Genomic DNA, 27,471 nt, shown 5'->3' with positions numbered 1-27,471 from the left:
TGCCTGCCTCAGGTGCACGTGAGGAAATGGAAACAGCAATTGCTTTGAAAGCAGACCTTTATTTGTATTCAGGTAAGTTCTCGGAAGCTCCATGTCTAAGCTGCTTGTTGTACTTAAATGGGTCGTATCAGTCTCTTGCTTCCCTCTTTCTTATCCATTTTATTGACTTGAGCATTGGAATGTGCTTCGAAGTTTTACTTTCGGTGCCCTTTGATCTTATAACAAATCTGACATGCTATCTATCTCAACTTCTAACGATCTCCTCGATCAATTATATCAACGCTGTTCTTTCTTGTTTTTGAGGGAATTTGGTTCTCCGTTTTTCCTCTTGCATAATAAATCTTCTCCAGACTCCAAGCTAAAAGGAATGATGGGACTGATTCCAGGCATACACTAGCAAAGAACATAAATTTTGTATTCCAATTTATGTGTGTCAAAGCCAGATGGAATGTACGAATAATGGAGCAATTCCTGTAGTCCACTTATTGACCACAGGCCTTGGGCCCCTTTGGTCTGCCTGGAGGGGGTGGACATTTCCAAGTTAGGATTCAAAGGCTCTCTCTCCTTTGGTCCAGGCCCCAATTTAAAAACTGTAAGGTTGCACATGAATCTAATAGTCACTATTTCTTAGCGTTATCATTTACTATTTTTCTAATTGAACTTGAGCTTGGTTTTAAATGTACTTAATAAATTTTATGAATATAAACTTTTAAAACTAAAAATAATAATAATAATAATAATAATAATAATATAGTTATATTTAGTATAATATTCTTCATTTAATGAAATAAAAATTTGGGTCAAATCAAGTGACATCCCAAAGAATTCTTTCCTAAGCTTAGCCCAAAGGTAATCGGGCTTCCCGCTATGCCTCTAAGGACGCTTTTCCACCTTGCAAACATTTTAAATTTACGAAATTCCATAATAAAGTAATTCTTTGAGTAGCATTAACAAATAGGCTAAACCTTTAGCTTAAATTTATAAAGTATACTAGCTCAAGCACACATGTTGAAAGCCAATTTCAAACTCAACTCGTATATTTAGCAGATATAATTAGAGTTAAAATTTGTGTATTTGTATTATATCACTTTCATATTAAATAAGTGTAAAATATAAAAATTTCATATAAAATTTATGTTAGCACGATAGATATAAAATATATTTTTTAATTTTTTTTTTAATTATATATATAATTTTTATTAAAATTTTAAATTATATTATTTTAATTTTTATATCATTTTTGTATTTGTATTGTTAACAATTCAAAATATAATTTAAGTCCGAAATGGATATATCTCAAAAAAAAAAAAATCATTCAAGGTTGAAAATAACAAATTTGAGTTGAATTCCAACTTCACTTGACTTGCTTATAATCATATTTTACATCTAAATGCCCATTGGTAGGCAAAAATAAATAATAATAAGCAAAGCATTCATCAAAATGTCCAAGAATTTATGAACAGCATCAAAACTTATTGCAAGCGTAAACAAAGCTTATGGGGGGGGGGGGGGGGGTCCAAAATCTATAATATTTAAACCACCGACCACCACTAGATTTCTAATGCCTTTGATTCTTACAGCCAGAGAATCCTGAATCTGTCTCCAAAATCCAAGCCACTCAGCGGAAACTTGCCTGTCCACTCTCGTTTATCTCACTGTACCAATTTTTTTTTCTATCAAAATAACTTCAAACCATCAAACAATGATCAAAGTACAGCACTAGCTGTAAATGCATTTGTTTTGTAGTGAAATAGCCATATTCATCTTATTGGGGTCCATGGTGACCGAACATTGAATTCTCTTATAGAACTTGGGTTTGACCAACTTGCCCAAAACATAAGCCCTAGAACGAACCTTGAAGCTAAGTGTCAATGGCACTGGCTGAGTCGGTGCACCGTTGACACTAGCCAAGCTAGCCCCGCCTCCATACAAGGGAATATGACTCCCTATCATCACGACAGTTAACGCTCTTTGGCTCTTTCTTGATTGATAAAACTTGCGCATCTGCCAAAAAAAAATATATATATATATAATAATTCGCTTAGTAAGAATAAATAAATGAACCCCAATGAAAGAAGACAAAATACATAAAACATTGAATATTAGAGACAGGGCTGGTTTACGGATCCGGTGGCCACAGTGAGCTGAGAGTAAGAGAGATCTAAGGATGTTGATGTTACATGAACCCCAAAAAATGTAGCTGTGTTACGATATGTGAGCCTCACTGTGCAGTTCATCGACACCATTTCAGTAGCCACTCCTGAGAAATCCGCACCAGCTTGAACCACAAATTCATTGAACGAAATGCTCTAAAAAAAAAATCATGTCATAACCTTTTCACAATTTTGTATTCAAAAGACTAAACTTAAAGAAAACATTTCGGAAAAGGAAAATTAAAATAAAGACCATGCATGTCAAATCTAGAAATGATCCGGGTTTTTATGATGAGAAAGAATGGAAAAGGGAAAAAAAAAAAATCTGAAGTTCTAACCTTCATGGTGATTTTAGGTTTTTGAGGTCTACTAGCACCCCATAGGATCAAAGAAAACGTAGTGAAAAGCACAAAGAAACCAACAACAAATGAAAGGAAATAGCAACGCCGACGATGGAGGCCATGATGGGCACCATCACCATCAAGCAAACCTTCTTCTTCAATGGCATCGAACTCTTTCCAAGGCTTGCGACCCTTGCGAGATCCCTCCTGTTTTCGATGTGGTTTGAGGGATCCAGACAGGCGGGTGGAAGAAGACTCACGTGAGGAATGAGGGCCTAATGAAGAGTTGGAATGAGAATGAGGAGGTGAGCCCATGGGGCTGAGCACCGGCGTGGAGTGGAATGAGTTTGTAGTCTTTTCACCATCGTGGGAGTCCCTTGATGGACTCTGAACATAGTAGACTTGGCGACGAGGGGACCTTGCTGGTGAAGATTGACTTAGGCTGCTCACCTCTGAGTCAGTTTTGGAGAGATGCGTCGACATTTTCTGCTACTTTCGCTGTTCTTTTAGTTGAAGAAATAAAGTCAGTGAAGGAGATCGACGCAGAAAGAGCAAGAGGGTAGAGGGGTTTTATTGATTTGTTTACTTTAATTAATGTTTACCATATGTGTAGGATCTCTCAAACGTACGTTTTGGTGTCTGCACGTTGCAATTGTGTTTTGTTTATTGTTATCGAAGTCATTGTGTATGAAAGTAATTAATGGGAGGTGGGACTTAACAGAGAGAGACGACTAGACAATGGCAGTTGTCCGGTTAATGATTTTCTGTATTCATATATATTCGTCAACTTCAACTATTTTTCCACAAACTAGTTTCACTGCAGATCTCTAGCCTGAGTTTTTTTATGATCTATGCAAAAGAAACTGTTAAGATGAGTCTACTGTGAGTGAATCAAGATCAAAGTAACAGCATTGAACTTTGTGTTGAAAGCACTGAGACAAGATCGCCTGGAAGGATATGGAGTGGGCCTCAAAATCTCACTGCATACATTTTATATTCTAAATTGTAAATCTAGGGGATGAACTATATATGAAGCAAAATCTTAAAGCTTCCCCTGTAGCTTTTCTGGGGGATCGTTTGATAAATTTTTCCCATGGGCCAATACTCTGTCTCAAGAACATTTTAGACAATTTTCTGGATTTTATCAGGATCAAATTCATTAATTCAAGCAATCTGTAAGTTTTCACCTTTAGTTAACCATATATACGTACGTTCACAGGATGATCAGTTGGCCCTTGAGAGGCTCCTATCATGTGCCGAATGCAGCAAATTAGGTTGACTTGAGGGCGCTAAAAGATGCACCTTCCCTGAGTTTTAGTCGACAAGTTGTCTTCAATTTGTAAAGAAAGTCAACCTTATATTTCGCCTGGTTTGTTAAACTTTGTATCGTGTGGGTTGGACCAAGGTGCATGGACTCTGCGGGTCTTATGCCTTAGGAAAATACTAACAACCGACCGTGCAAGATTGACAATCTATCACATACTGACACCAAAGCTTGAATATTTCACCAGCTAGAAAATCTAAGAAAAGTATACAAAATCTCGATAGATTGAACAAAGAGTAGATGATGATTCTGGTGGCCACTGTTGGATCTCTGGATCAGCATCTGTGTGATACTTTAATTTCATATTAGGATATTTTTATAATTTTATGATATATAAATTGAGAATTAAATTAAATTTATGAGATATTTTTTGTGAAATAGTTTAAAGTGAAAATTACCTTATAAATTGAGCGCCGAAGTAAGAGAATAGTGATCTTTCATCACTTTTGGCTCCCTTTAATCTGACTTTATGGCTTCTGTTTTGGTACTTTGTTTTCCTTAAAATTCAACATCTTTTAGCACAGGACCTTCACCTTGAAACCGATAATTGGAGCCAGCTGTGAAGTAGTATAATTTGCTTTGGAAGTTCTCGCTTCTATTGGGCCCAAGCGTGTCTCTAGCACTAAAGAAGGCAATGAAAGGTGCGAAATTGAAGTCCGAAGATGGGTTTAAACAATTTTAAGAAGTTGATATTTGTGATCATTCAATTTTGCTTAATAGTATAATATTAGTAAATTTTATTCTACAGAGAATTCTTACATAGTCTAACTCAATGGTGCTACAAGTGATCTGGGGTTCAATGCCTTCTTGCGACAATTTAAGAAATTTTGAAGAACAAGGAACTTTAGATAATTTACTTCAAAAATATTTTTAAAGATAGTGGTTTAACCATATTATTTTCAAATGATTGTATGTAAAATTATGTTAAAAGAATGTTAATCGAGGTATTATAAGCCCCAAAAATATTTAAAACGTTTCTACATGAATAAATATTGGATAATATGGTAATATATACAACACCAATAGCTAAAGGACTCACTGGTTTGCTATGAATATGGGAAAGGGAGGAGTCTTCGTTCTAGCATGTGGGCTAGAAGGGGTTGTTTCTGTAAAAGGAAGAAACAGAAAAAAGATAAGGGAAGAGAAAAGAACAAAGGGAAGAAGCAAGGAAAAGGATCTTAATTGATATCATATTGCAGTGTTATTCAGTAATACGTACATAATAGACCAAACTAATTCTAACTTTGGTGAAGTAGATTATGGTGATGGCGTGATGCTTGTGGCAACAATTGGACTTCTTATCATGTATTTACCATCATCATCCGTCCAACTCAAAGCACCAAAAACCACGTCTTTCTTTAATAATTTTGGGCCCTCCAACCTCAGCTTGTAGCTTTGCTTCTCATATTTCTGCTTGAAAACCAACTTCTGAGGCTCCACTATCACCTTTATACCATCCATTCCTGTCAGCTTTGCCGTATAAGCCATTACTGCCTCGCCTACATATGTCACAGTCCTTTGAAATTCTTGCACAACTTTTTCATTCGAAGTTGATTGCCCATCGTTGAAGTAAACTATGAAAGATGGGTAATTAAGATTCAAGGACCGACTCGTGCAGTTGTAACTTGACTTAGTAAAGATTCGAATTTTTTTTGACGTGTAGTTCATTGCACAGAGAAGCTTTATGTAGTCTTCTGGTGTTGCATCATACACAAGCCCGGGATCAAGGGCCTTGATGGGATTGATGTGGCCAGCTCCAATGTCTAAAGGACTAGCGGGCAGGTTATAATTTGAAACATCTTTAATGGGGCCTAAAGTGTTGTCTAATGAATTGGCATTGGTCATAAGGGCAGAACGAATGGCTGCAGGGCTCCAATCAGGGTGTGCTCTCTTTATAAGTGCTGCCACGCCTGCCACATGTGGTGTAGCCATAGAGGTTCCTGATAAGAGATTGAAATTGCTGAACAATGGATGTGATCCGATATAAGTAACTTCACTAATTGGAGACCATGATGCTAACACTAACGAACCAGGAGCCAATATGTCCGGCTTTAGAACATTGGGACATCTTAAAAATGGACCTCTGGAACTATAAGCATCTACCCTTGGTGCTGGCTTTGTACCATAAGTTGTTTTCCCAAATTGAAATCTTCCCATTGGATTAGCAGTCTGCTTTATGTAGCCTATCACAGTTTGGCCGTCATGGAGGCCAATGAATGCTGCTGGAAATGAGCTTCTAGTGTAAAGTTCAGATAAAGAAGAATAATTGGATATGAAAACAGCTGCAGCAACCCTTGCAGACTCAGCATTTTCAACTTGATTGCTTATACTTAGATGATCCTTGCAAACGATAATCTTGTTTCTTAATTGCTTTAGTTCCTCCACATTTAGGCATTCATCGACATAAACCAGGGGCATTTGGTTTAGAGAATAATTACCTGGATACAAGGATTCAAAGGTGATTTGCAGCCCATTTCCCAAAGTCAAAGTTCCATCAAATTGACGATCTATGGAACCAGCACCAACAGTTAACATCCATGGCGCTCCATTGATTAAAGTCCAATACAAAGGCCCATCATTTCCCGCTGATGCTGCTACGAATATACCCCTTTCCATGGCAGCGAAAGTGGCTACTGCTATTGGATCATCTTCTAAAAAATGGTCATCCACACTTAAGCCCAAGGATAAGGACAATATATCCACTCCATCTTGAATCGCCTGATCAATTGCAGCAAGTACATCGGATGTGTAGGTTCCGTATCTCCAAACTACTTTGTACATGGCTATATAAGCTCGAGGAGCCATGCCTCTGGCTGTTCCAGAGGCATAGCCAAAATAGGAGGCTCCTTGTGCGTAGTTGCCAGCAGCAATTGATGAAGTATGTGTTCCGTGTCCACTGATATCCCTGGGGGAGTTCATTGGAATAGTTAATTTTGGATTGTTAGAAAGCAAACCCTTATTGTAAAATCGAGCCCCAATGAGTTTCTTGTTGCAAAAGGAAGAATTGAATTCGGTGCCTGACTCACATTTTCCTTTCCATCTGGGGGGAACTTTAGTCATTCCCTCATCACTAAAACTCTCACTCTCTGGCCAAATTCCAGTGTCCACTATGCCAATTATGACATCTTCACCATCATTTGGAGCTGTCCATGCACCTGACACTGAGCTTAGACCAAGAAATTGAGAAGTGTGAGTGGTATGTACCTTAAGAGGAAGATCTCGAGTAAATGAAATGTACCCAGAAGAATTCTTGAGGGCTTCAAGCTCAGATAAAGTGAGAGTTGCACTGAATCCATTGATAGAATTAGTGTAAGTGTATAAATGTTTAGAAGTCGAGGTGGAGGCAGCAGCTACCTCAGAGGTAGCTGATATGGAAGAAAGCAATGACAAATACCAGCTCTGGTGACTGGAGAAGGCTTTAGGCATGGCTGATGAGTCCATGTGGATGATATAAGTGTCAGATTTAGCCAGAGTGAATGAAGGGAAGGAGACAATGAACAAAATTGTGGACATAACATTAAGAATACTCATGGTTGAACTCTGCCCTTTGCTGAACATGATCTCGGCATAAACCAGTATGATTTTCTTTCCTTTCTCGGCTCTGATGCTAAAAAGCAGAGTAACAGCAAAAGTTTCTAGTTTTCACAGTTGTTCCTTTATCACCGTTGTCAAGATCTTAAATTTACATCAGATGTGCAACTTCACAGAACTTTACATGTTCTCAAAACCCCACTCCCTCTCTTTTTTTCCACCTTTTCCTTTGCTAAAGGCACATTTGGTAGTGGGAGGCAGACCATAAATTACCCTTTTAGTTTTAACTCATAGAGAATAGTCCTCAAATTTGCATGGCCAGCAAGAGTGCTATTCACCCTCAATTTGTCCCTTAACCCCCATACAAATAACTTTACCCTCTTGCCTTTATTGCATAAATTTTTATTTTTTTTTACTTTTAACTTTTGATTTTTATATTTCATTCTGCTAGTTGCTGTTGATAGTCAATTCTTCTACAGTTCAACAAAATTGCAGACTTTTTCAATTCAAGTCTTGATGATGAGTTTCAACTTCGTTTCCTCTTCCATGGGTTGCTGAATTTATCTATTCAATGGCAAAAACCAAGCTCTCCTCTTATTGTGAATCCTATTCCTACCAAAACTGGCCTAATCTTGTTTTACTTGAAAACAGAACTAGTTTCAGATATAATCTATATCTACCAACCCCATTCATTTCCAGATTTGCATCAATGGCAAACAAGATACGGATGACATCACAAAGAAAAAGAGCTGTACTTTATTTATTTATTTATTTATTTATTTAGAGTTTACAATTAGAGGACGGTCTACTTGCATGATTCTTTTGATCGGAAATTCTGTTTATATCCTATTTATTATTTTATATATCTCATTTTAAAATTCATTTTAAAATTTAAATTTAATTTTTTATTTTTACTAAATATACCTCACCCTTCGGTTTCTATTTTTTCTATTCATATCCTTTCTCCTTTCTTCTCTTTTAATTTCTGAAATTGAGTTTTTAAAAAATGAATATCTAAAAAAATTTTAAGATTTTTGAAAATAAATATTTAAAAAGCCTCATAATTTTTTATATATCTAATTTCAAAAAAATTTCAATACTTGTTGGATATTTATTTTTGAAAAATTTGGAGTCTTTTCATATATTTATTTATGAAAAAACTCAAAATTTATCGAATATTTATTTTCAAAATATTCAGTTTCATTTTTAATTATTGAAAACTTTAATTATGCGCTTATGAACCTATTTAATTGATTATATGTACAATGAAATTAAAATCAATATTTTCAAATATGCATGACACAAACTTATTCTTTTTCATGAAATTCCAAAAAATCAATAACACTATTTTTTGGTTCTTTAGTTTTGTACGGATAAAAGAATGTTCTTGATTTTCTGGTTTCTAAGACAAAAATTTTTTTATGTTCATGTATACTTGAAAACTAACTTTTTTCTTTCATTCATACATATGATAAATAAAAATGAACATATCGATGACTCATGTGTATGCATGCATACTAATCCAAATTCGAACACCTTATAAAACATTAATCCTAACAATATTATCAGTTGATTGATAAATTCAACAGTAAAGATCTCTAAGATTAGAGGTCCTTGTTGTCAAAATTAAACTTTACCTTAAAGAAATTATTACAAATGTTTGAAGATTCTAACATATCAAATTATTTATTTTAGTATTATTTATTTTTAAATTAAATGTATTTATTTTAATTAAATTAAAATTAAATGTTATCAAGAATTAATAATTAAATATATATTTAAACAAAAATTTATATATTTTCAAAAATAAATTTTCGAGAATATAATATGATTTTCGAAATTTTTATTTTCAAAAATATAACATAAATTTTGAAAATAAATTTATGAAAATTATATTATATTTTTTATATAACTCTTGAAATTTTATTTTTAAAATTTATCAAAATGGTTTTGAAATGTCTAAGTTATTGAGGGTATTATAAATACGTGGAAATTAATCTGCTAACTACATAATAAAAAGGAGCATGAACCAAGCATTGCGAATGTGAACATTCTCCCTTATGCTAAACTTGTGGTACAAAATCAAGCTGGTTTTTTTATTATAAAAAAATTATAATTTGAAAATAAATAAATTTTATAAGTATTAAAATTAAAATTTTAAATTAGCTGTTAATGAATAATTTTGTTTTTATAACCCAAAAAAGCACACACCAATGGAGGGATTTTTTTTTTTTTTTTTTTTGAAACCATCAATTCTAATACTTTGAAGTATCAAATTTGAGTGATTCCAATTTCCATTTACTATAGTAGTTATGAAATGAAATACTTTTTCTAATGTTTCTATTTTTCCCAGAAATAAAAATGCATATATAACCAAAAAAGTGGGAAACACAGCAGCCCTTCTTAGATTAAACCAGTCATGAAAAACTGCAAAAATTAACAAATGAAAAAAAAAAAAAATCTTTGCCAAATGAAGGAAATTTGAAAGTGAACATTTGTTAAAGAGTTTTAAAAAAAGGAAATTAAAAATTCATTATTACCTAAAATAGCTAGTAACTTATAAAAGAATTTTTTTTTTTTATCTTTTGAATAGGGATTGAAATTTGAATAAAAAATTTTTAAATTTAATTGAAATTTGAATTTTTAATTTTTAATTATAAAGCAAATTCTAATATTAATAAATAAATAGGAATAAATAGTTTTTATTTTCTATAATTAAATCTATAAGAATATTAGTCTAAATAAAAAAAAAAAACAACAAGAATACTTAAATTTCTAAAAAAGGATTAACAAATTATATATAAAGGAAAAATAAAAAAGGAAGATAGAAGAAAAATGAAAAACCTGCAACCGACTAACGACAAGACATCACAGCCTATCCCTACCTTTACCAAAACTGATACGTCCCTTGTTCTTTTCTGTCTTCTATCCCTGTTTCTCCATAACCAAATATCCCAAACTCCATTTCATTCAAGACCCAAAGCTTTCCATCTCTTTCGTTTCTCTCTGGTTCTCTCAAAAGTCATAAATGAAGGTATGTAATACCCTGCTGCAATGCCCTTTTATCATCTCTCTTCCTACTTTAATCTTTCCCCTGCTAAACCCTTTTGATTGACAATCTTCTTTTCATTGTATTTTTACTCTTGTTTTGCAGAGTTTCAATCCTTCAACTCATCTCTCCTTCTCCATTCTTCAACTTTTTCTTATCAAATTTTGCCTATTCTCCTTGTCTTCCAGTCTCAAGGTAATTAAAAACTTTCCAAGTCAAAACCCATTTCTTTTCTTTACGTAAACCATGCATTGAACGTTTTTTAACCTTTAAACAGATCGGAGAAACATGTTTTTCTTCTTCTTCTTCTTCTAGCAGTGCATGTGACTCCGGGTTAACATGTCAAACTTGCTCGGTCAATGGAAATACCCGACCCAGATGCTCACGGATTCAACCACTCAACCCTACATCAAAGGTTTCAGTCGTTGGTTTTAATTACATTTAATTTCATGTAATAACTTTTTTTTATTGATTTTTTTTTTTGTCTGGGTTTGATAAATGGTTAGGTAAAAGGTTTGCCATTTAACCAATATTCTTGGCTGACTACTCATAACTCTTTTGCCCTCAAAGGGGCAAAATCTGAAACTGGATCGGCTATTATTTCTCCCACTAACCAGGAAGACTCCATCACCAACCAACTTAAGGTAAGATTTTCCAAATTTCATTTTTTTCATTTTTTTACTATTTTTTTTGTTTTAGAATATCAGTTTTTAATTTTTATAAATGTTGTGTGCTTTAGCATTGGTTAGTTACTTTTAAATAGGGCATGTTTGTAAGTGATTTCTCAAGTAACCAAAATGCCCTTGATTACGGTCTATTATTGCATGGTGAATCTTATTGATTTAATTATTATAAAATGTATTCATAAGGGTAGTTTAGTCCTTCTTTATAGCTAGCAATAGGTTTGGCGCTCAAACACAAAAGGGAAGAGGAAATAGTATGTTAGATGCAGCAAAGTGTAGACATAGCTGTGCTTTGATTGAAAATTAAGCATATTTTGATATGATGAGTTGTTAAGAGTCTTTTGATTAACATATATAAGCTTTCCAGCTAACCCCTCCCTCCATCATTCTCATTTAACATGCACTATGATTAGTATGGACCCCAGAGCATAGAATTTCCCATCATATCCATATATCGAGAGTTATCAGAACAGATTATTTGTTCTATTTTGTTTGATTTTTCCGAACAACTTGAGAATCGGAGATGAGATTGTATGTGTTGGGGATGAATTTCAAATTTGTTGGACACCAGTTTTTAACGATGTTTGCATGAACTAACTAAGCTAAACTCTGAATTTAGTGTTTTAATTTGCATACTTGATTTGTTTAAGAAGTCCAAGAAGATTAACTTAGATTTTAGTGTTTTTTTTGTTAAATGTTCCTGTTATCTAATTAAAGATTGGATTATGTTTGAATTGAATTGTCTTAATTTACAAGAAACGAATCTTATTCTAGAATGGGGTTCGAGGACTTATGCTGGATATGTATGACTTCAGTGGTAACATATGGTTATGTCACTCCTTCGGTGGTCAATGCTTCAATGCCACGTCATTTGTAAGTTCAATAGGTGCTTAAATTACTTGAATATATGTATATCTCAAGAAAATTTTATCTTTTAAATTCTTACTTAATCGTTCATGAATCTTTGATTACCTTCAGCAACCTGCCATTAATGTCCTCAAAGAGATACAGGCGTTTCTAGAGGCAAATCCATCAGAGATAATCACCATATTTATTGAGGATTATGTGGTATCTCCACAAGGCTTAACAAAGGTTTTCAATGCATCTGGTTTGAGTAAATACCGGTTTCCTGTTTCAAAGATGCCTAAGAATGGTGAAGATTGGCCCACAGTGGATGATATGGTCAAGCAGAACGAGAGACTGGTTGTTTTCACCTCCAAATCAGCTAAGGAGGCTTCTGAGGGGATTGCTTATGAGTGGAGATATGTGGTGGAAAACCAGTGTGAGTTCCAGTTCTGTTTTCAACCCTTTCTAAATGTGTACTTGGTGGGAGGTAGAAACAAAATTTAGAATATGTTTTGATCTGAAATTGCAGATGGAAATGATGGGATGGAAACTGGTTCCTGTCCAAACCGTGCTGAATCATCTCCTATGAATACAAAAACAAGATCACTGGTTCTTCAAAACTACTTTCCTACGAATCCAAATGAGACAGCAGTTTGTTCTGAAAATTCAGGTCCGCTGGTTACCATGCTGAAAACCTGTCACAAAGCAGCTGGAAATCGATGGCCAAACTTCATTGCTGTTGATTTTTACCAGGTTCCTGAACTGAACTGAATCTTATAGAACATTTTAATATCGATTTAGGAAGTTCTACCAGTCATTGAAACTGATTTTTGTTGCAGAGGAGTGATGGTGGAGGAGCCCCAGAAGCTGTGGATGTTGCTAATGGTCATCTCACCTGTGGCTGTGACAATATAGCCTATTGTAAGGTCTGTTAACATTTAATATGCTACTTAACTTTTGAAACATTAATTTGTGTACCAAATCTAGTTTAACCAGTAATTGTTATATTTGGCAGGTCAATGCTGCATTTGGCACCTGTGACATCCCTCCAATGTCACCTCCTCCGCCTGCTGCCGCTGCTGCTGCTGCTACTCAAACGACCAAAGAAAATTCTTCACTATCTAACTCCAACTTCGCTAATATAGATGCCACACCAGTGCAACTGCGGTGGTTGCTGGCCATAATTTTGAACTCAATTCTCTTGTTATGGTTATAATAGTCACCAGTTTGCCTGTTTATATTTCCTTTTTAATTTAAAGATATGAGTCACACGACAGTGATTTTAAGAGGAGTAGCTCATCAGTTTCTTGTGCTTAATTAGCAGGAGCATTTGTTCTTGCAGCTGTGTTTTCATTTGTCAGATAACATATTCATATATTGCTCTAATTTCGTTTGACAATTCTTTATTATTTCCTTATCAGCATAAATATTTCATATCTTAACTCACTTAAAGATTAGAATTTTGCAAACAAAAGATACAGGGTCCAGCTGGAAGAGGAAATGTTGAAAAAAGAAAATGTCACAAGTTTCTTTGACGATTCAATTCTTACCTATTCCAGGGAAAACATGGGGTTCCTACATACGGTTGAATTTTGATGGAAGATCATGTGTATGTGCCCCAATTGAGAAGAATTGTAGGCTTGTAAGCATGTGGACTGTCTACCAAGTACCATTTGTCCCTACCATGTAATTTTTCCTACAGTTAAGTTTCTGATGCATCTTGGAAGCACAGATAATGCATCATAAAGTCTTGTCCCACCATTATATGGCACAAAATTGTCACATAAAAGTTTACCAGAAAAGGGAGAGGCGAGGAAGCTTCATATTGGCAGTATAGATAATGCGAATTGGTGCAGCTAACCGTAAATGAACGAGATATTTTCTTAGGTCAGAACATAACCTCTCTGTTCATGTCTTCATGAAGCTTGGACTAACAATTTCAAAAGTCAAGCGTCATAAATGGACTCAAATGTCTCTGGTGCTCAAGTCTTGCTCATCAAATGTGCTCACAAACTGCAGTAATGATTTGGCAGACGGTTGCTGATAATAATCATCCAGAATTTAATTTGTTTCGTTGAAAATGAATTTGTGAGCAACAATTTGATTCTGAATCACATGACAAAACTTAACGTTCAATGCCTCTCCTAGAAAACAAATTGATCAAAATAATTTGATTTGGACCTTCTTTTGGAAGGTATATTACATCTGCAATGAAGAATAGATGCCACCAACAAGGCAACAAACATAGAGGAACAAATAGCCAAAAAAAGAAATGGATCATGTAATTGGCACTGCAAAATGTAGAACAAGGAACTTAGAATGTATAATGCACCTCAAACAATTTCAGCATATATTCAGGGCTTTTGTTCTTCACATCGTGACGTCACTAACTCACCATTATGCATCATTAGTATGTACTGCACCTTCATAGCCACCTGACTCTGCCATCCTTTTCTCTATCAACTCATCCTTCAGATTGTTATGATTGGCCCGTCCTGCATCCCCTCCAGCTCTGCAATCCTGAAACAAGTTGCTTAGGTCAATAAATCAGTAGGGTTCCTTCAGCTTAAAAATTCAAACTAAATCAGGTGGCCCTTTTCCTCTACTTTTAATGGTCACAATTTTCAACATCATGAAAAATGTTGGGGAGAGGAGGGAAAGGCATGAAAGTTCATGAAGATAAACCAGGTATATCAACCGCATAAAAAGGGAAATGTTAAAATATTTAGATGCACTACAATATCCATAGCAAGGAAACTGGAGTAACGGTATGAAATTCAGTTTCCAAAGCTAAATTTATGTACATTCTGCATCCACCTCGGATGTTTGCATCATTAAGCACTACAAGATGACATGTTGTGAATTTTCGAAAAGACTTCTTCAATGGTTTAGTACACATGCATTTTCACTTAAAATTCTTTAATGCAAACAATCATATCCTGTATATTTTAATTTTCATAAGGTTCTAAATTCATTAAATTTGATTTGATTAAATTCCTCATATGCATTTAAATTTGATTTGAACAGAACTTGTATGCAGATTTGTATACATACATCTTTGAAGGGGGATTCTTCAGCTTCAAGCATATGTAAAACATGCCCCAGTTTAGGTCGCTTTTGTGCATTTGGGTCCACACAACGTAAAGCTACAAGTAGAGCTCGCTTCAATGCTCTTGAAGTAGGCTTCTCAGGTAGCTTAGGATCCAATACTCCCTCTGGATTCCTGTTAGCAACCATCTTCTTAAGCCACTCAATTAAGTTCACCTGGAAATTCTGACTTTTAATCAAAATGCAATATGGGAAAGCAAGAATGAAACTTATAAAAGCTTTTTTTTTTTTTTGAGAAGAAAAAAAGAATATTTTTGCACGTATAACCAGCAAAATCATATTGGATTAGCTATGTGCTGCAAACCTCTTCTGGAGGCCGGCTATAATCAACTGGATTCCTCCCAGAAATAATTTCCATAACAAGAATCCCAAAACTATACACATCACTTCTTTCATTCAACATGCCTGTGCTAGCATATTCAGGAGCTACATAGCTACAAAAAGAAGAAACTAAATGTAAGAAGTGCCTAAACCCCAAACACACAAAATAGGCAGAGAGAAAGGGAGCCATTTTTCAAACCCAAATGTTCCCATGACTCGGGTTGTAACGTAGCTGCTCTCAGAGCCCAGGAGCTTGGCAAGGCCAAAGTCTGAAACCTTGGGGTTCCACTGTTTATCAAGTAGGATGTTGCTTGATTTAATATCACGGTGAACAACTTTAGGCTCAAGTCCCTCATGAAGGTAAGTTAACCTAATAAACAATCCAGCTATGACTAATTAAATAATGCAGGAATAGAACAGCATCAATAAAAGACAAAATGTAAGCTTCATATTTGATCTCAGTCAAACCCTTTTGCTGTTCCCAGGATTATATTCATCCTAATATCCCAAGTAAGAGGACTGCAAGGCCCTACATCCCCATGAAGCCACTGCTCTAAATTTCCATTATTTACGTACTCATATACCAGCATCCTAACAATGAGGCAACAAGTAATTGTCAATAATTTTCTTAGATTTTCTAAATAAAATGCCATTAAGTTATTAAGAATTTAGTAATTTTCTGCAGTTGAGCAAAGCCAAAGTACCTGTGAGCTCCTTCAGCACAGTAACCCAGCAACCTTACTAAATTTTTATGCCTAACACGTCCAATTGCCTCTACTTCAACTTTAAACTCCTTCTCAGCTTGTCCCCTGTGGATTTCCAGATGTCTAAATTCAGTAATTAGTTAGAAATTAAGAATACAGCATACCAACAAAAAGAATTGCTCTACCATGGATTCCAATTAATTAATCCAAATTGACATAAAAGTATAGAGAATTGATAGAGCCGGTTCCAGCACCTGTTGTTGAGCAAGTTCTTAACAGCAACCTGAGTGTTATCCTCCAAAACACCATGGTAAACAATCCCATACCCACCCTCACCTATTATTTTTTCATGTGCAAATCCATTTGTTGAAACCTCAAGCTCCCTCAAAGTATACCAATGCCCCCATCCCAAATGTGAAACTTCAGGCACCACTCCTGCTACGTAATCACCACGTGCCTCACCACTTGTATGTGGAGACAACCCTGGATATGAAATTCTATGATCTTTCCCAATCTCAATGTGAATTCCATGATAACCAGTTGGACTCTCCTCTTCCGGAGGCAGAAGCAGGGACTGTCTTTCAATGCCTGTACTTGGGTCAGGGTCAGGATAAGGGTCAGCCTGAATCTGAGTCCTGTGAGGTTTTGGAGGGTCGATTTTGATCTCCTGGATCTCTTTGGAAACATCTGGGACACTTTGTTTTGAAGAAGATTTCTGTCTAGTTCGTTTTGAAGCAAGCCAAAGAGAAATGAGGAAAAGGAGGAGAACAAAAGCTGCTCCTACACAGACTCCAAGAACTACCCATAAACGTAAACCAAAAATTGAGGTTGTCTTTGATAGTTGGTCTGCCATTACCCCAGTTCTCCGATCAGACAGCTGCTCCGATCCAAGAATTCAGCCGAAAAGAAACAAGGCAAAAAAAAAAAAGACAAAGCCAACGGATTTACTGTTTTCAAGGAATCAAAGTGAATGGTTGAAGTCACTCATAGGCGTTGTAGCAAAGTGGCTAGAGAGAGAGAGTAAAGGGTGTGATAGTGATGAAAAGAACAGAAGCTGGCATGATGGGACCTTTTACATTGTCGAATCAAAAAAACCCGGCTAAACAGTTTTTCTCCGAATGTAATTTTAACAGTGTTGAAGTAGTAATCCAGAGTCCAAAAAAGAGAGATTTTTTCTTTTTTTCTTTTTTTTTTTTTGCATGCTAGATCTCCTTATTTCTTGCCAAATGAACAGTTAAACCAACATCGCCTTAACTTTTGCACATTTTTCTTATGCAAGCACTGCCAGGTTGCTGTCCAACAACATTTCATATTGAATTGAAATGAAGGTGCCGGTAGTGTGGGTGGTTAGATTTTGGACACACTAGCGTTGGCTGAATATGCTCAGTGGTTGCCCATCCCATCAGTAATAACTCACTTCGAATCTGATTGTTAGAATCTCCTGCTGTAAGGAGGTGGTGCTGGTGGTGGTTATTGTTGTTGGATTTTGGAGCCATAATATTGAATCTTTACCTTATTTGTAGTAATAATAGAATCCCTATCAATGTCTGTACAATGCTGTTTCATCAGATTTTCGTAGCAGTGACATAATCTGATTCTTCTCTCTCGTTTGTATGCGTCTTTCGGTAGAAATTCATTTATAACTCTTATTTAAGTTGTAAGGGAACATATAACTACATCAAATGACATCAAATGTGTTCCCAAAAATAACACAGAAATCTATCATCAAAACATACTCGAGCGTGGCCCAACGCTGGAAAGTTGGTCAAATGAAACTCCATTGGCCCATAGCACCATTATAACTATTAGGAGAATTTTCAAAGCCCAGTGCAAAAGAAGAAAGTTACATTTTGCTTAGTAACTCTTCTCATCAGTTAGACATCATTTATTGACTAATGCGGTTGCGATTACTAGGGATTTAACTGATTTTTGCTGCTGGTGGAGGAGACAAGTGAGAGGATGCCACTGGAGACAGTTGGCCAAGGTTCGGCGGCCGGTGGCTGATTCGGCTGCGTCTACAGTTCAAATAATTCGAGACCGATGTGAATTTGACTGGGTGCAGACGAACGACCTCATTATTACAAGTCTGAATCACGTTTCTTTCTTATTCTGCCTCGAAAATATTTATATGTACAGATACGTATCATCAACTAAAAAATATAAGTAGCCGAAAGTTTTGACAAGAATAAGACAATTTGGACAGCAGAAGAAAAAGCAATGATTCATTTTATTAAGCAATGCGAAAAATAATGGATTATTAGGCATAAAGGAAGACAATAATGTGATGTATGAAGACTATATCACGAAGCTCCTCCAACTCCTTGGAATCATTACTTGTACTGGCTATTTGTACACTATTCCATGCATGTTATCAGCGATACTCACTGCAGCTCCCCGACAGGCGCCTCATTGAGCCATAGGAAATGGATGAAATCATACAGTTTTGCGCTTACACTCACCTGTTTAGTTATAAGAAAATACTTTTATACCAGCAACAAGTTTGACAAGAAAAAGCAGTATTGTGAAGAGGTTAGCCCGCAATACCTTGTATGGTGTAGGGTTTAATCTCCTGATGTGATCAGGCCTCATTTGCTCAAGCTGTTTGATGCAATGGTCCCTAATGTCGTCGAGAGCAGGTAACTCTTCTCTTACTTTATCTTCAAGAGGGGGAAAAAACTTGTTTCAGAAAATGGGAATAAACAAATTGCTGATGAGCCTCGCTTCCGTTTAACAGCGAGTTACTAGAATTCAAACATAAATATGGAGCCTAAGACCAGAAGTGACTCAATATTTGATGTAGCAAGGGAACCGGAATATAGTGTTTCTCATACAGTTTCTTCATGTTCAACAGAGATTAGGGACAATGCTAAATTTATGTAAATTGGACACACTTTATATCAAAAGATGTCAATTGTTTAACAATAAAAAAATAAGTATAAAAGTAAGGAATAAAAGAGACTGCTGAAGTACTGAATTATAGTAAGATATCATTTCTGCTCCTTGATAGGAGCTGAATTAAACTATTCTGTAGTGATTAAATTCTAAGATGGGGGTATACGAGCAGCTACCTGACTTCCCAGGCCAGTAACACTTCAGAAGTTCTTCCACACGCTTTGGTACCACATATGCTCTTTTGGATTCACTAAAAGGATGACGGCATAGAATTCGTTCTCCCACCTGTAAATTTGAAGAGAATAAAAATGAGGTCATTCAGCCTCATCATTGTAGTGTTGTGTTGTGTGGTGTGGTGCATACAGCTATTAGTTATTTGGTTGTTGGTGACATAACAGAGGAATGTAAAACAATCCAAGTGAAAATATATATATATATATATTTTTTTTTTAAATCAAAGTGAACTACTGGCTCTAATGGGGGATTTTATATCCCACAAGTACTCTGTGACACTGTGAAATCAAAACTCTTACAGGTGAATACTATTGCAGTTAAGTAGTTTTTGACATTTGGCATAAAAATTGATTTTAGGCTGTCCATAACTAATAAGATCATCAATTATATGCTTTCAAAAACTTTGGCTGGCATATTAGACTTTAATATGTTGATAATAATGCATAAAAGTTAAGCATTTATTTAAGTTTAAAGGATAAAATAATAGTATCTATCTACATTGAAGTGTCAGGTCGCTAAAGTTAAAATTAGATCTAGAACAACCAGCTGCAAAAATAGTCCTCTTTACTGGCTGCAAAAGAAAAAGGGTACAACAAGAGAAACGCGAACTATAAGTTAATACCTTTGGACATGGTTCATTTTCCCCCGTCATTATGTCTACCAGGGAATATCCTTCCTTGCCATATAATCTGTAACTTCGTTTTTTGCATGGTATAGAGACCTAGCATTTAAAAAATAAATAAATAAAAAGAAGAGAAAAAGAAAAAAGGAAATGTGTCATATGAAGAAGAAAGCATGCTGCTAAACTTCTTGGCAGCAAGGTCAAACCTTAGATACATCCTCTGAAAGCTTGATGCGTGGCTGATTATTGATCTCAACAAGCTTGAAAACACAACCTAAAGCTGCTTGAGCATAGCAAGTGACCAAATAGGTTCCTATTCCAAAACAATCCACCTCATGACCCTGCAGAGAAGAGGTGCAATCCCTCATGAGTTTATATGCACAAGAGTGAATACTGTACTACATCGAAGGCATAGTCATCATAATACAGGCCCTTAAAGAATCGAATAAATTATTCAAAAAAAATTAGTTTAGATTGCCTACCTGCTTGTTTAGTGCATCCAAAGTTTCCTCATTCAGATCATTACTAGCAGTAATGCTCGTTTTTCCAAAACCAGGAACACCAAACTCTTTCTCAATTGTATGAAAGATCTTTCGGGCTTCACCAGACAAGTATGCTAGGTCACCGGAGTCCAATCTAATGCCAACAGCTTTGTACCTGAATTTTGCATATTTAACTCATCACTGGAATTGAGCATGACCAAATTCTTACTTGTATGGATGAAAAAGTCCATAAGATGTTATGTAAACAAAAGTTAGACCTACAAACTATATGACCCATCATGAATGGAGAAACCCAACAAAAGAATAGCCTTTCATACAACTATAATGATCCATATAAAATGAAAAAGAAAAACACAAATAGAGACAGCATCTGTTGAAGCATGGCACATAAACCATGTTACTTAATGCCTTTCTTCATATCACTTCAATTTCAGTTTAAGTATAGCCATACAAAAAGTCAAGATATAATCATACATTAATTCATTTTCTCTCAACAAATCAAGTAAAGTATGCTACTAATACAATCATTCAGCTTGACAACATAAATTTGTGTTTGAAAGTCATCAGAAAGATGACAAAAAATTACTAAACTGAACATAAATAAAGTATCAAATGGGAGCAAAAGGAATTCTTTTGACCCAATTTGTGCAAGTGGGGAATTGTTTTATGAGAAAAGAAACTACTTTAATGTAATTATAAATAAACCTTTGAGACATACCCCAAGTCTCTAAGTGCCAAAGCAACTGCACAAAAGTTGGGGACTCCACTCCTCATTACCTGGTAAAATGGATTTCAAAACTGCAATGTTAGTGAGGATATATGTTATAATAAAATAGACTACATCAAATTTGGTTTAAAGCAAAAACTCAAGGAAGGCGTACTTACATCATATGTATCCACAAGAGCAAGAAAGTTGCTAGGAAACGCCAAGGCATATGACATGAAAGCTGCTAATTCACTCTGATTGGTCTCACCAAAAATGCCACTAAGTGATTTTGACCACTACAAAATATGCACCAATGTGATAACTTAAGGTAGGTGAAGCAACAAGTAATCAACTAGCAGCAATGTTGCAGAGAAGAGAACAGAATTAGAAAAGCATTGGTCTCTCAAACAAATTCCTAATATATATCATACTCTAAGGAGTTTCTTTGTCTGCCATTCCTCCAACCAATTTCTGGAGTATGGACAGAAAGGCTACTACTTAAGCAATTATGATCTCAAACTATTGTCAGATATGTGCATAAGATGAACTCGCTAGTATGAAAAACTAAGCTTTGTCTGCCTAATGCATAATGCATTTGATGTAGGTATAGCATGAATGACTATCTGCAGCATTTAACAGATGGGAAATCCAACAGTCGTATTACCTGTGAAAATATCAAAGTTCAGTCACTCGTATGAATGCTGAAAACTACTCATAGTAGATCTGTATAATTATTATTATGGGTGATAATCCTTTAAAATTAGCCTTTTTCTTATAACAAAATATTAGCCAATGTTGTCTCAAAAAGCAGAACAATAATCCAATCCTGAATGATTATACACACACACACACACATGGATTTTGAGAACTAAATGCTGCAATGAATGCTTTGCACTTTCTATTCTGAACCTTATGGGTTTTGAGAATCAGGGCTTTAGGATCTGAGATTGCAATTTGGGCCATTGGGTTTCTTGGGAGAGAAGAAATGTAAGCTTTAATACCCAATTTTGATGAACTTGCACATGTACCATTGGTGGGTTTCGGTTAATGTACTTTGACAAAAGTAATAGCACAAATTATACAAGAAAAACACATTAAAAATTTTTTAACAAACATGTGAAGGGCAATCCAAAACACCTTTATTTTGTTTAGCCATGAATTAACAAGACTGACAAAGTCCTCACAAGTACTTGAACGATCAGAGCTACACAGGGATTTCTCTAGGATTTCATCAGGGCTCTGCACATAAAAAATTGAATAACCTCGCATTCAAAGAAGCACAAAAAAACTCTAATGAAGTCACAACAAAGTTGTATGCATGAAAACACCATAAGACAAATGCCAATAGAACAACATACAGGAAATTGATAGAAAACAGTAAGCAATTTAAAAGGTCAGTGTGAAATCCAAAAGATCATAACCAAACACTATATTTTATGGAGATTGGAACAATTCACTAAGAGACAAGAAACAAACAGTAAAATAATGTGTCCATCACATACCATTCTAGACACAGATGGCCAGAAGTAAGAGTTAAAACTCAAGCACATTATAGGAAACTAATAACTATATTAGTCAAATTAAGAGCTATAGATAGATAAAAACTTTATTTGCAGCTCAAATCATGTCTCTTGCTGTCACTTCATCCATGTCATACATATCTGCATAGGTATTAACTTCACATTTATTACTATGCCAGTAATGTAATCAACGAAAACAAACATGGTCTACAATGAAGGCAACATTTAATTAGGCTTGCTGTTTATGAACTAATTTGACCAGAAAAAGTGTCCAGTCATTCATGTGGAAATATTTTGGTTATGACTGTACAACTCATACATGCCCATGTTGAATGTCATTGTATAAAACACAATACTTATTATAGTCTTGTTTTAATTTTCTTAATCATATATATTTGGAGCAAATGAAAGTTGCACTAATGCAATTTAGAAAACATTACTTTATTGATATTGTCAATGACCGAGTTTAATAGAGAAAAACATACAAAAGATATTTTCAAATTGATTAAAGAATACAGGAACTCTGAACTCTGTCAGAATTAAAGCAAATAAGACCCTATAGATAACAGATATTCTGGGGTCATTTGGTATTGTTGTGTGTTTTATGTTTTATATTTTTGAAATTTGTTTTGTTTTATTTTCAATTTATTGAATTTGAAAACATGTTTGGATAGAATTTTTGTTTTTGTAGAAATGTAAAAACAAAAACATGTTAAGAGAAAGTGGTTAAAACTTTTAAATCCTAAAAGGAAGAGGTTCGATTATTGTCAAAAGAAATAATTTTGAACTGTAGCCCAACGGTGAACAGTACCCACGCGGTAACAGTACCGAAATTGTCTCCAAAAATCTGAAAACACCATTTGTCTGTTTTCAAAAATTTTCAAAACTTTCCAAAATTTTTGTTTTTAGTTTTGAAAAACAAAAAGTAAAAACACACTATCAAACACGTTTTTGTTTCTAATTTCAAAAAAACTAAAAACAAAAATAAAAAACAGAAAATGAAAATGTTACCAAACAACCCCTTAATGTTTCTGTTTTGCTAAATCAATGCCTTTAATGATGTAATTCACATAACAAAGATTCCCAGGAATAGTCCAGCAACTTACAAAGTTATAGACTATCACATTGGTATAAACTAAAGTACATGTCACCAGTGAGAGTATGCGCAGAAAATATACATTAAAATCTTAAATTAATTGCTATAGATCTTGAAATTTCCAGAAAAAGTTACTGACCGTAAATGAGCTAACAAAAGCATGGGAATGTGTCCCACGAAGAGGTATTCCAAATAACCTCCCAGCGGCAACATTGCTGGTAAACACAAAGCATAAACACAGAAACAAAACAAACAAAACATTAGCTTAGATCAAGATTTGACATTAGTGAAGAATAAATAAGAATCATAAGCTCCAAATAGCTTCAAGACCAAGCAGAGGGCAAATATTAACTTTACTTCATTTCAATCACTTGAAAAAAAATGATATAGGAAACCATGAAAGCAGTGCACAACAGGTTACAAATAAGTCAGCAAGCCACCTTGTAGCATCAAAACCTCCAATATAGCAATACTTTGATGCCCCTATAGCACCATCGGGTCCCTGCCATTAACATGAATGGAAATTTTTCACAAAAAGAAACTCAAATATTAACACTTCAAATAATAAAACAAAAAAAAAAATCATTAACCTGAGCCCGTCGAAGCCCAAACTCAAGCAACATTTTAGATTTTCCAGCAACAAGCCTATGCCTAGCTGCATTTGTAGCCACTAACGATGCAAAATTTACAAGATTCAGAACTGGAGTCTCCAACAATTGAACCACCTAAAATGACAAATTTAGGTACCAAGAAAAATTAAGATGTAAAAAAAAGGAGCCAAAAGTGAATACCAAATTCTAGACAAACTGATGTGGCAAAAAAATTAGTTAGATGGTACTCACAGCCACTGGCCCTTCAACTCTAAGCAGGGGTACCTTTGGGAAAACAACTGTTCCCTCTGAAATAGCATACACTTCAACATCAGAACAGTCTATTTCTCTTAGATAATTGAAAAAGCCTTCCTGACATTTGCAGAAACAATGAACAAGTTAACCATACAATACACAAACCAGGCAAGCTTGAATCCTTCAATCCTTTGCAAAGTAGTCCGGTATACCTCACATGAACCAGGCAAGCTTTGACAGATGAAGGAGATCTCTTCCTCAGTTAACTTGAAATTAGCAATGAGCTTTATGCATTCTTCCAAACCAGCAAACACCGTAAATTCACCACCAAACGGATTCTTCCGAAAATATAGATCAAATCTGAAAGCATGTCACAAAGCAATTCAAATCCTGCTAAGCCGAAACTCAAAACACTCAATCTTTCAAAATGGAAACGCTTTCAATTTTTCATTTTTCATTTCTGAAACTAACACATGTAATTTGAAATTCAAATAATTAAGCTAAAAAGAGGGGGGAAAAAAAACCTCTACTGGAAACAAGCAAATGTGACTAACTAATAACTAACTAGTGACAAAACTCTATTTTCAATCCGATTTTCGTAGCAGCCAAACAAAGCATTAAATAAGAAAGCAAGAGAGAGAAAAAAAAAAGAAAATTATTGAAAACGAAATGAAATTAAAGGAATAAAAAAAAGGAAATTGAAAGTTACACGGCTCGTTCGTTGTGTTTGCCGGCTTTCCAATAAGCGTAAGCCATGGTGAACTGATAAAGATCGGTTAGAAGAGGCGTAACCATCGGGTTCGTTGGGCCGTCCATGACCCGACCCGCCTTCTCACTCGCCCTGTTCCCTTTCGCCTCCATTAGATATCCTTCCTTTCCTCTTCACTCTTTCAGAAATGCACTCTGTTACGAACTCCTCCACCCTGCTTTTATAGAGCTGAGGAGAGCGACCGTGCGGCTCACGAACATAAAATACAAGGAAAGTTAGAAGGAAAAAAAAATTTTGAATTTCATCCAAAACTGGAAAATAGCGAAAAAGTTAAGAAGCTTTGCTCTGGAGTCGTTAGCTTAGTCAGCGAGTATGACGTGTACAGACCGGAATTCGGTCCCCGTTCTGGACCAGGCTTTTTTCGCGGACCATATAATATTTTTTTCATAATTTTATTGCCTTTTATATTTTTCTTGGCTTATGTTTTCTTTTTTTTTATTTATTTACTTATGGTTGTTTTGATTTTCATTTTGTCATCCTTTTTAAAAATAAAAGAGATAAATTGTTTAATCTTCAAAATATAATTGAAATGTATCATAATTTTTAAGAGATTTTATAATCAAAATTAACAGTAATGAGAATTCGGAAATTTAAGTTTATAATCAAAATTAACATTAAGCGAAGGTTTCCATTTATATTTATGTAAATTTTATACTTTTTTAATCTTTATATCAATGATTGATATTAAAAATATTATTTTAATTTAAATTAATGAATTAAATTCTTTTTATTTAGACTTAAATATAATAAAAATCTTTAAATTAAAAATAAATAATTTTTTAATTTTTTATTACTTTATTATAATATTTAATTGAAAACTCAAACATTTATTTTTATTTGATTAAGTGTTCAAATATTTATTTTTATTTAATTAAGATTAAATTAACTAAAATTAAATATTTAAGTATTTAATCGATTATAATATAATGATAAAATTTTAAACGATTATTTGATTTTAATTTAAAATTTTTTTATATTTAAGTTTTTTATTTACTAAAACAATTCTTTGAAGTGATTGATTCAATTGGAACGAATTAGATAAATTTGAATACCATTGTTAAAAACTTAATAACTAAAAACCTAAAATGACAGATTTCTTTTGAAAAAATAAATAATGTCTTTGATTCGTGTTTGACCGTTTGTTGTTCCTAGCCCCGTCAAATCTGTCTATTCGGAAAAAAAAAATTCGTCAAGCAAAGTAGCAAACCCACGACTTTGAACACGTTTTGGAATAACATGGTGGAATATGTGAATAAAGGAGGCAGCTCAATATCATCTTGATAGATTTTGATTTGATTTGGTTTTATATAGTTAATTTTTAAAAAATTAGATTTTAGGTGGGATTTAATAATAGTGATAAAAAAAATAAAATTAAATTTTAAATAAATTTCTCTTGACCAATTTTATATATAATAATTATTAAAATTATTTATTTTATTTTATATTTATAATAAAAAATAATATTTTATTAATTTTTAATTAAATTATATTTAAATATAAAAAATAAAAAAAAATTATTAAATCTAATCAAATTTAAATATTATAAATATAAAATTTAAATTAAATTCGAAACGAAAAATTTATCTCAACCCAAACTATTTCCATCCATAAATGTGAATCATATCTAAATTTACAATTTGCATCTGGAAAGGTTGGGTTTCTTAAGCAAGGAAAAAAAATTTTCTTTTTACCAAAAACAGAAAAGTGATTTTATTTTTCTTTTTCTTTTTTTTTTCAAAATGAAGGATTTGAAGTTTGAGATCTCATATGTAAACTAAAACAAATATGATAAAACATAAAAAATACTATAATTTCAGAAAAAAAAATATTATATAAGTTTATATTTATATATTATTAGTGTATAAATTTTATATATTATTGAATCAAATGATGATATTTTATTAATAAGTAAATATTAATTTTTAAAATAAATATATATAAATTAAAAGTTTAAAATATATATTTATTAATAAAATATTATTTTTTAAAATTTATTTTAATAATTAATTATTGTTATTTAATTCATCAATAATATATAAATTTTATATATTAAAAAATAATGGGAATTTGCCCATAAAAAAATGGATACCCCGACCGAAAACGGTACAGTCTTCTGCATTTGGACACAACATGTAATGAGATGACCAAGTTGTTCTAGTTCTAAACAATAAGATTAATCAATGTCGTTTTGCCCATGTTCATGTCGCAAAATTTTCTTCAACTA

At 34.0% G+C, this 27,471-nt stretch overlaps 5 protein-coding genes across 7 annotated transcripts; 1 reads left to right on the top strand and 4 right to left on the bottom strand.

Moving 5' to 3' along the window:
- Positions 1 to 1,338: 1,338 nt before the first annotated feature.
- LOC111317108 (NDR1/HIN1-like protein 13) lies at positions 1,339 to 3,100 on the bottom strand. 2 transcript variants are annotated; one of them, XM_022919456.2, is made up of 3 exons: positions 2,492 to 3,100; positions 2,124 to 2,309; positions 1,339 to 2,004 (listed from the first exon to the last, which is right to left on the bottom strand). In XM_022919456.2, the coding sequence occupies exons 1-3, from the start codon at positions 2,975 to 2,977 to the stop codon at positions 1,720 to 1,722; spliced, it is 957 nt and encodes a 318-aa protein (XP_022775191.2). In that variant the 5' UTR covers positions 2,978 to 3,100; the 3' UTR covers positions 1,339 to 1,719. The 2 variants fall into 2 exon arrangements, with proteins under 2 accessions (XP_022775191.2, XP_089609892.1); XM_089753766.1 differs by having other exon boundaries at positions 1,579 to 2,004; positions 2,226 to 2,309.
- Positions 3,101 to 4,725: 1,625 nt separating this feature from the next.
- Positions 4,726 to 7,630, bottom strand: LOC111317102 (Subtilisin-like serine endopeptidase family protein). The gene is made up of 2 exons (XM_089753969.1): positions 5,038 to 7,630; positions 4,726 to 4,924 (listed from the first exon to the last, which is right to left on the bottom strand). Exon 1 carries the CDS (start codon positions 7,374 to 7,376, stop codon positions 5,076 to 5,078), a length of 2,301 nt encoding a protein of 766 aa, XP_089610095.1. The 5' UTR covers positions 7,377 to 7,630; the 3' UTR covers positions 4,726 to 4,924; positions 5,038 to 5,075.
- Positions 7,631 to 10,175: 2,545 nt separating this feature from the next.
- On the top strand, positions 10,176 to 13,336 carry LOC111317106 (PI-PLC X domain-containing protein At5g67130-like). Its single transcript, XM_022919453.2, has 9 exons — positions 10,176 to 10,383; positions 10,504 to 10,593; positions 10,676 to 10,813; positions 10,905 to 11,042; positions 11,856 to 11,954; positions 12,060 to 12,363; positions 12,457 to 12,680; positions 12,767 to 12,853; positions 12,943 to 13,336. The coding sequence occupies exons 1-9, from the start codon at positions 10,378 to 10,380 to the stop codon at positions 13,141 to 13,143; spliced, it is 1,287 nt and encodes a 428-aa protein (XP_022775188.2). The 5' UTR covers positions 10,176 to 10,377; the 3' UTR covers positions 13,144 to 13,336.
- An 848-nt stretch (positions 13,337 to 14,184) lies between these two features.
- On the bottom strand, positions 14,185 to 17,464 carry LOC111317105 (putative serine/threonine-protein kinase At1g01540). The gene is made up of 7 exons (XM_022919450.2): positions 16,315 to 17,464; positions 16,061 to 16,165; positions 15,825 to 15,947; positions 15,556 to 15,726; positions 15,340 to 15,469; positions 14,982 to 15,191; positions 14,185 to 14,447 (listed from the first exon to the last, which is right to left on the bottom strand). Exons 1-7 carry the CDS (start codon positions 16,911 to 16,913, stop codon positions 14,325 to 14,327), a joined length of 1,461 nt encoding a protein of 486 aa, XP_022775185.2. The 5' UTR covers positions 16,914 to 17,464; the 3' UTR covers positions 14,185 to 14,324.
- Positions 17,465 to 18,254: 790 nt separating this feature from the next.
- On the bottom strand, positions 18,255 to 25,621 carry LOC111317104 (nicotinate phosphoribosyltransferase 2-like). 2 transcript variants are annotated; one of them, XM_022919448.2, is made up of 15 exons: positions 25,188 to 25,621; positions 24,691 to 24,838; positions 24,476 to 24,595; positions 24,224 to 24,358; positions 24,074 to 24,135; positions 23,773 to 23,848; positions 22,155 to 22,256; positions 21,197 to 21,313; positions 21,030 to 21,088; positions 20,291 to 20,465; positions 20,015 to 20,149; positions 19,809 to 19,907; positions 19,129 to 19,237; positions 18,605 to 18,717; positions 18,255 to 18,519 (listed from the first exon to the last, which is right to left on the bottom strand). In XM_022919448.2, the coding sequence occupies exons 1-15, from the start codon at positions 25,337 to 25,339 to the stop codon at positions 18,442 to 18,444; spliced, it is 1,680 nt and encodes a 559-aa protein (XP_022775183.2). In that variant the 5' UTR covers positions 25,340 to 25,621; the 3' UTR covers positions 18,255 to 18,441. The 2 variants fall into 2 exon arrangements, with proteins under 2 accessions (XP_022775183.2, XP_022775184.2); XM_022919449.2 differs by lacking the exon at positions 22,155 to 22,256 and having other exon boundaries at positions 25,188 to 25,589.
- Positions 25,622 to 27,471: the final 1,850 nt, after the last annotated feature.

The sequence above is a fragment of the Durio zibethinus genome, chromosome 24, assembly GCF_047325235.1.
Source record: "Durio zibethinus cultivar Kanyao isolate XHJ-2024 chromosome 24, ASM4732523v1, whole genome shotgun sequence".
NCBI lineage: Eukaryota > Viridiplantae > Streptophyta > Magnoliopsida > Malvales > Malvaceae > Durio > Durio zibethinus.
The sequence above is the reverse complement of the archived record's forward strand: the minus strand, read 5'-3'. Positions and strand labels throughout refer to the sequence as shown.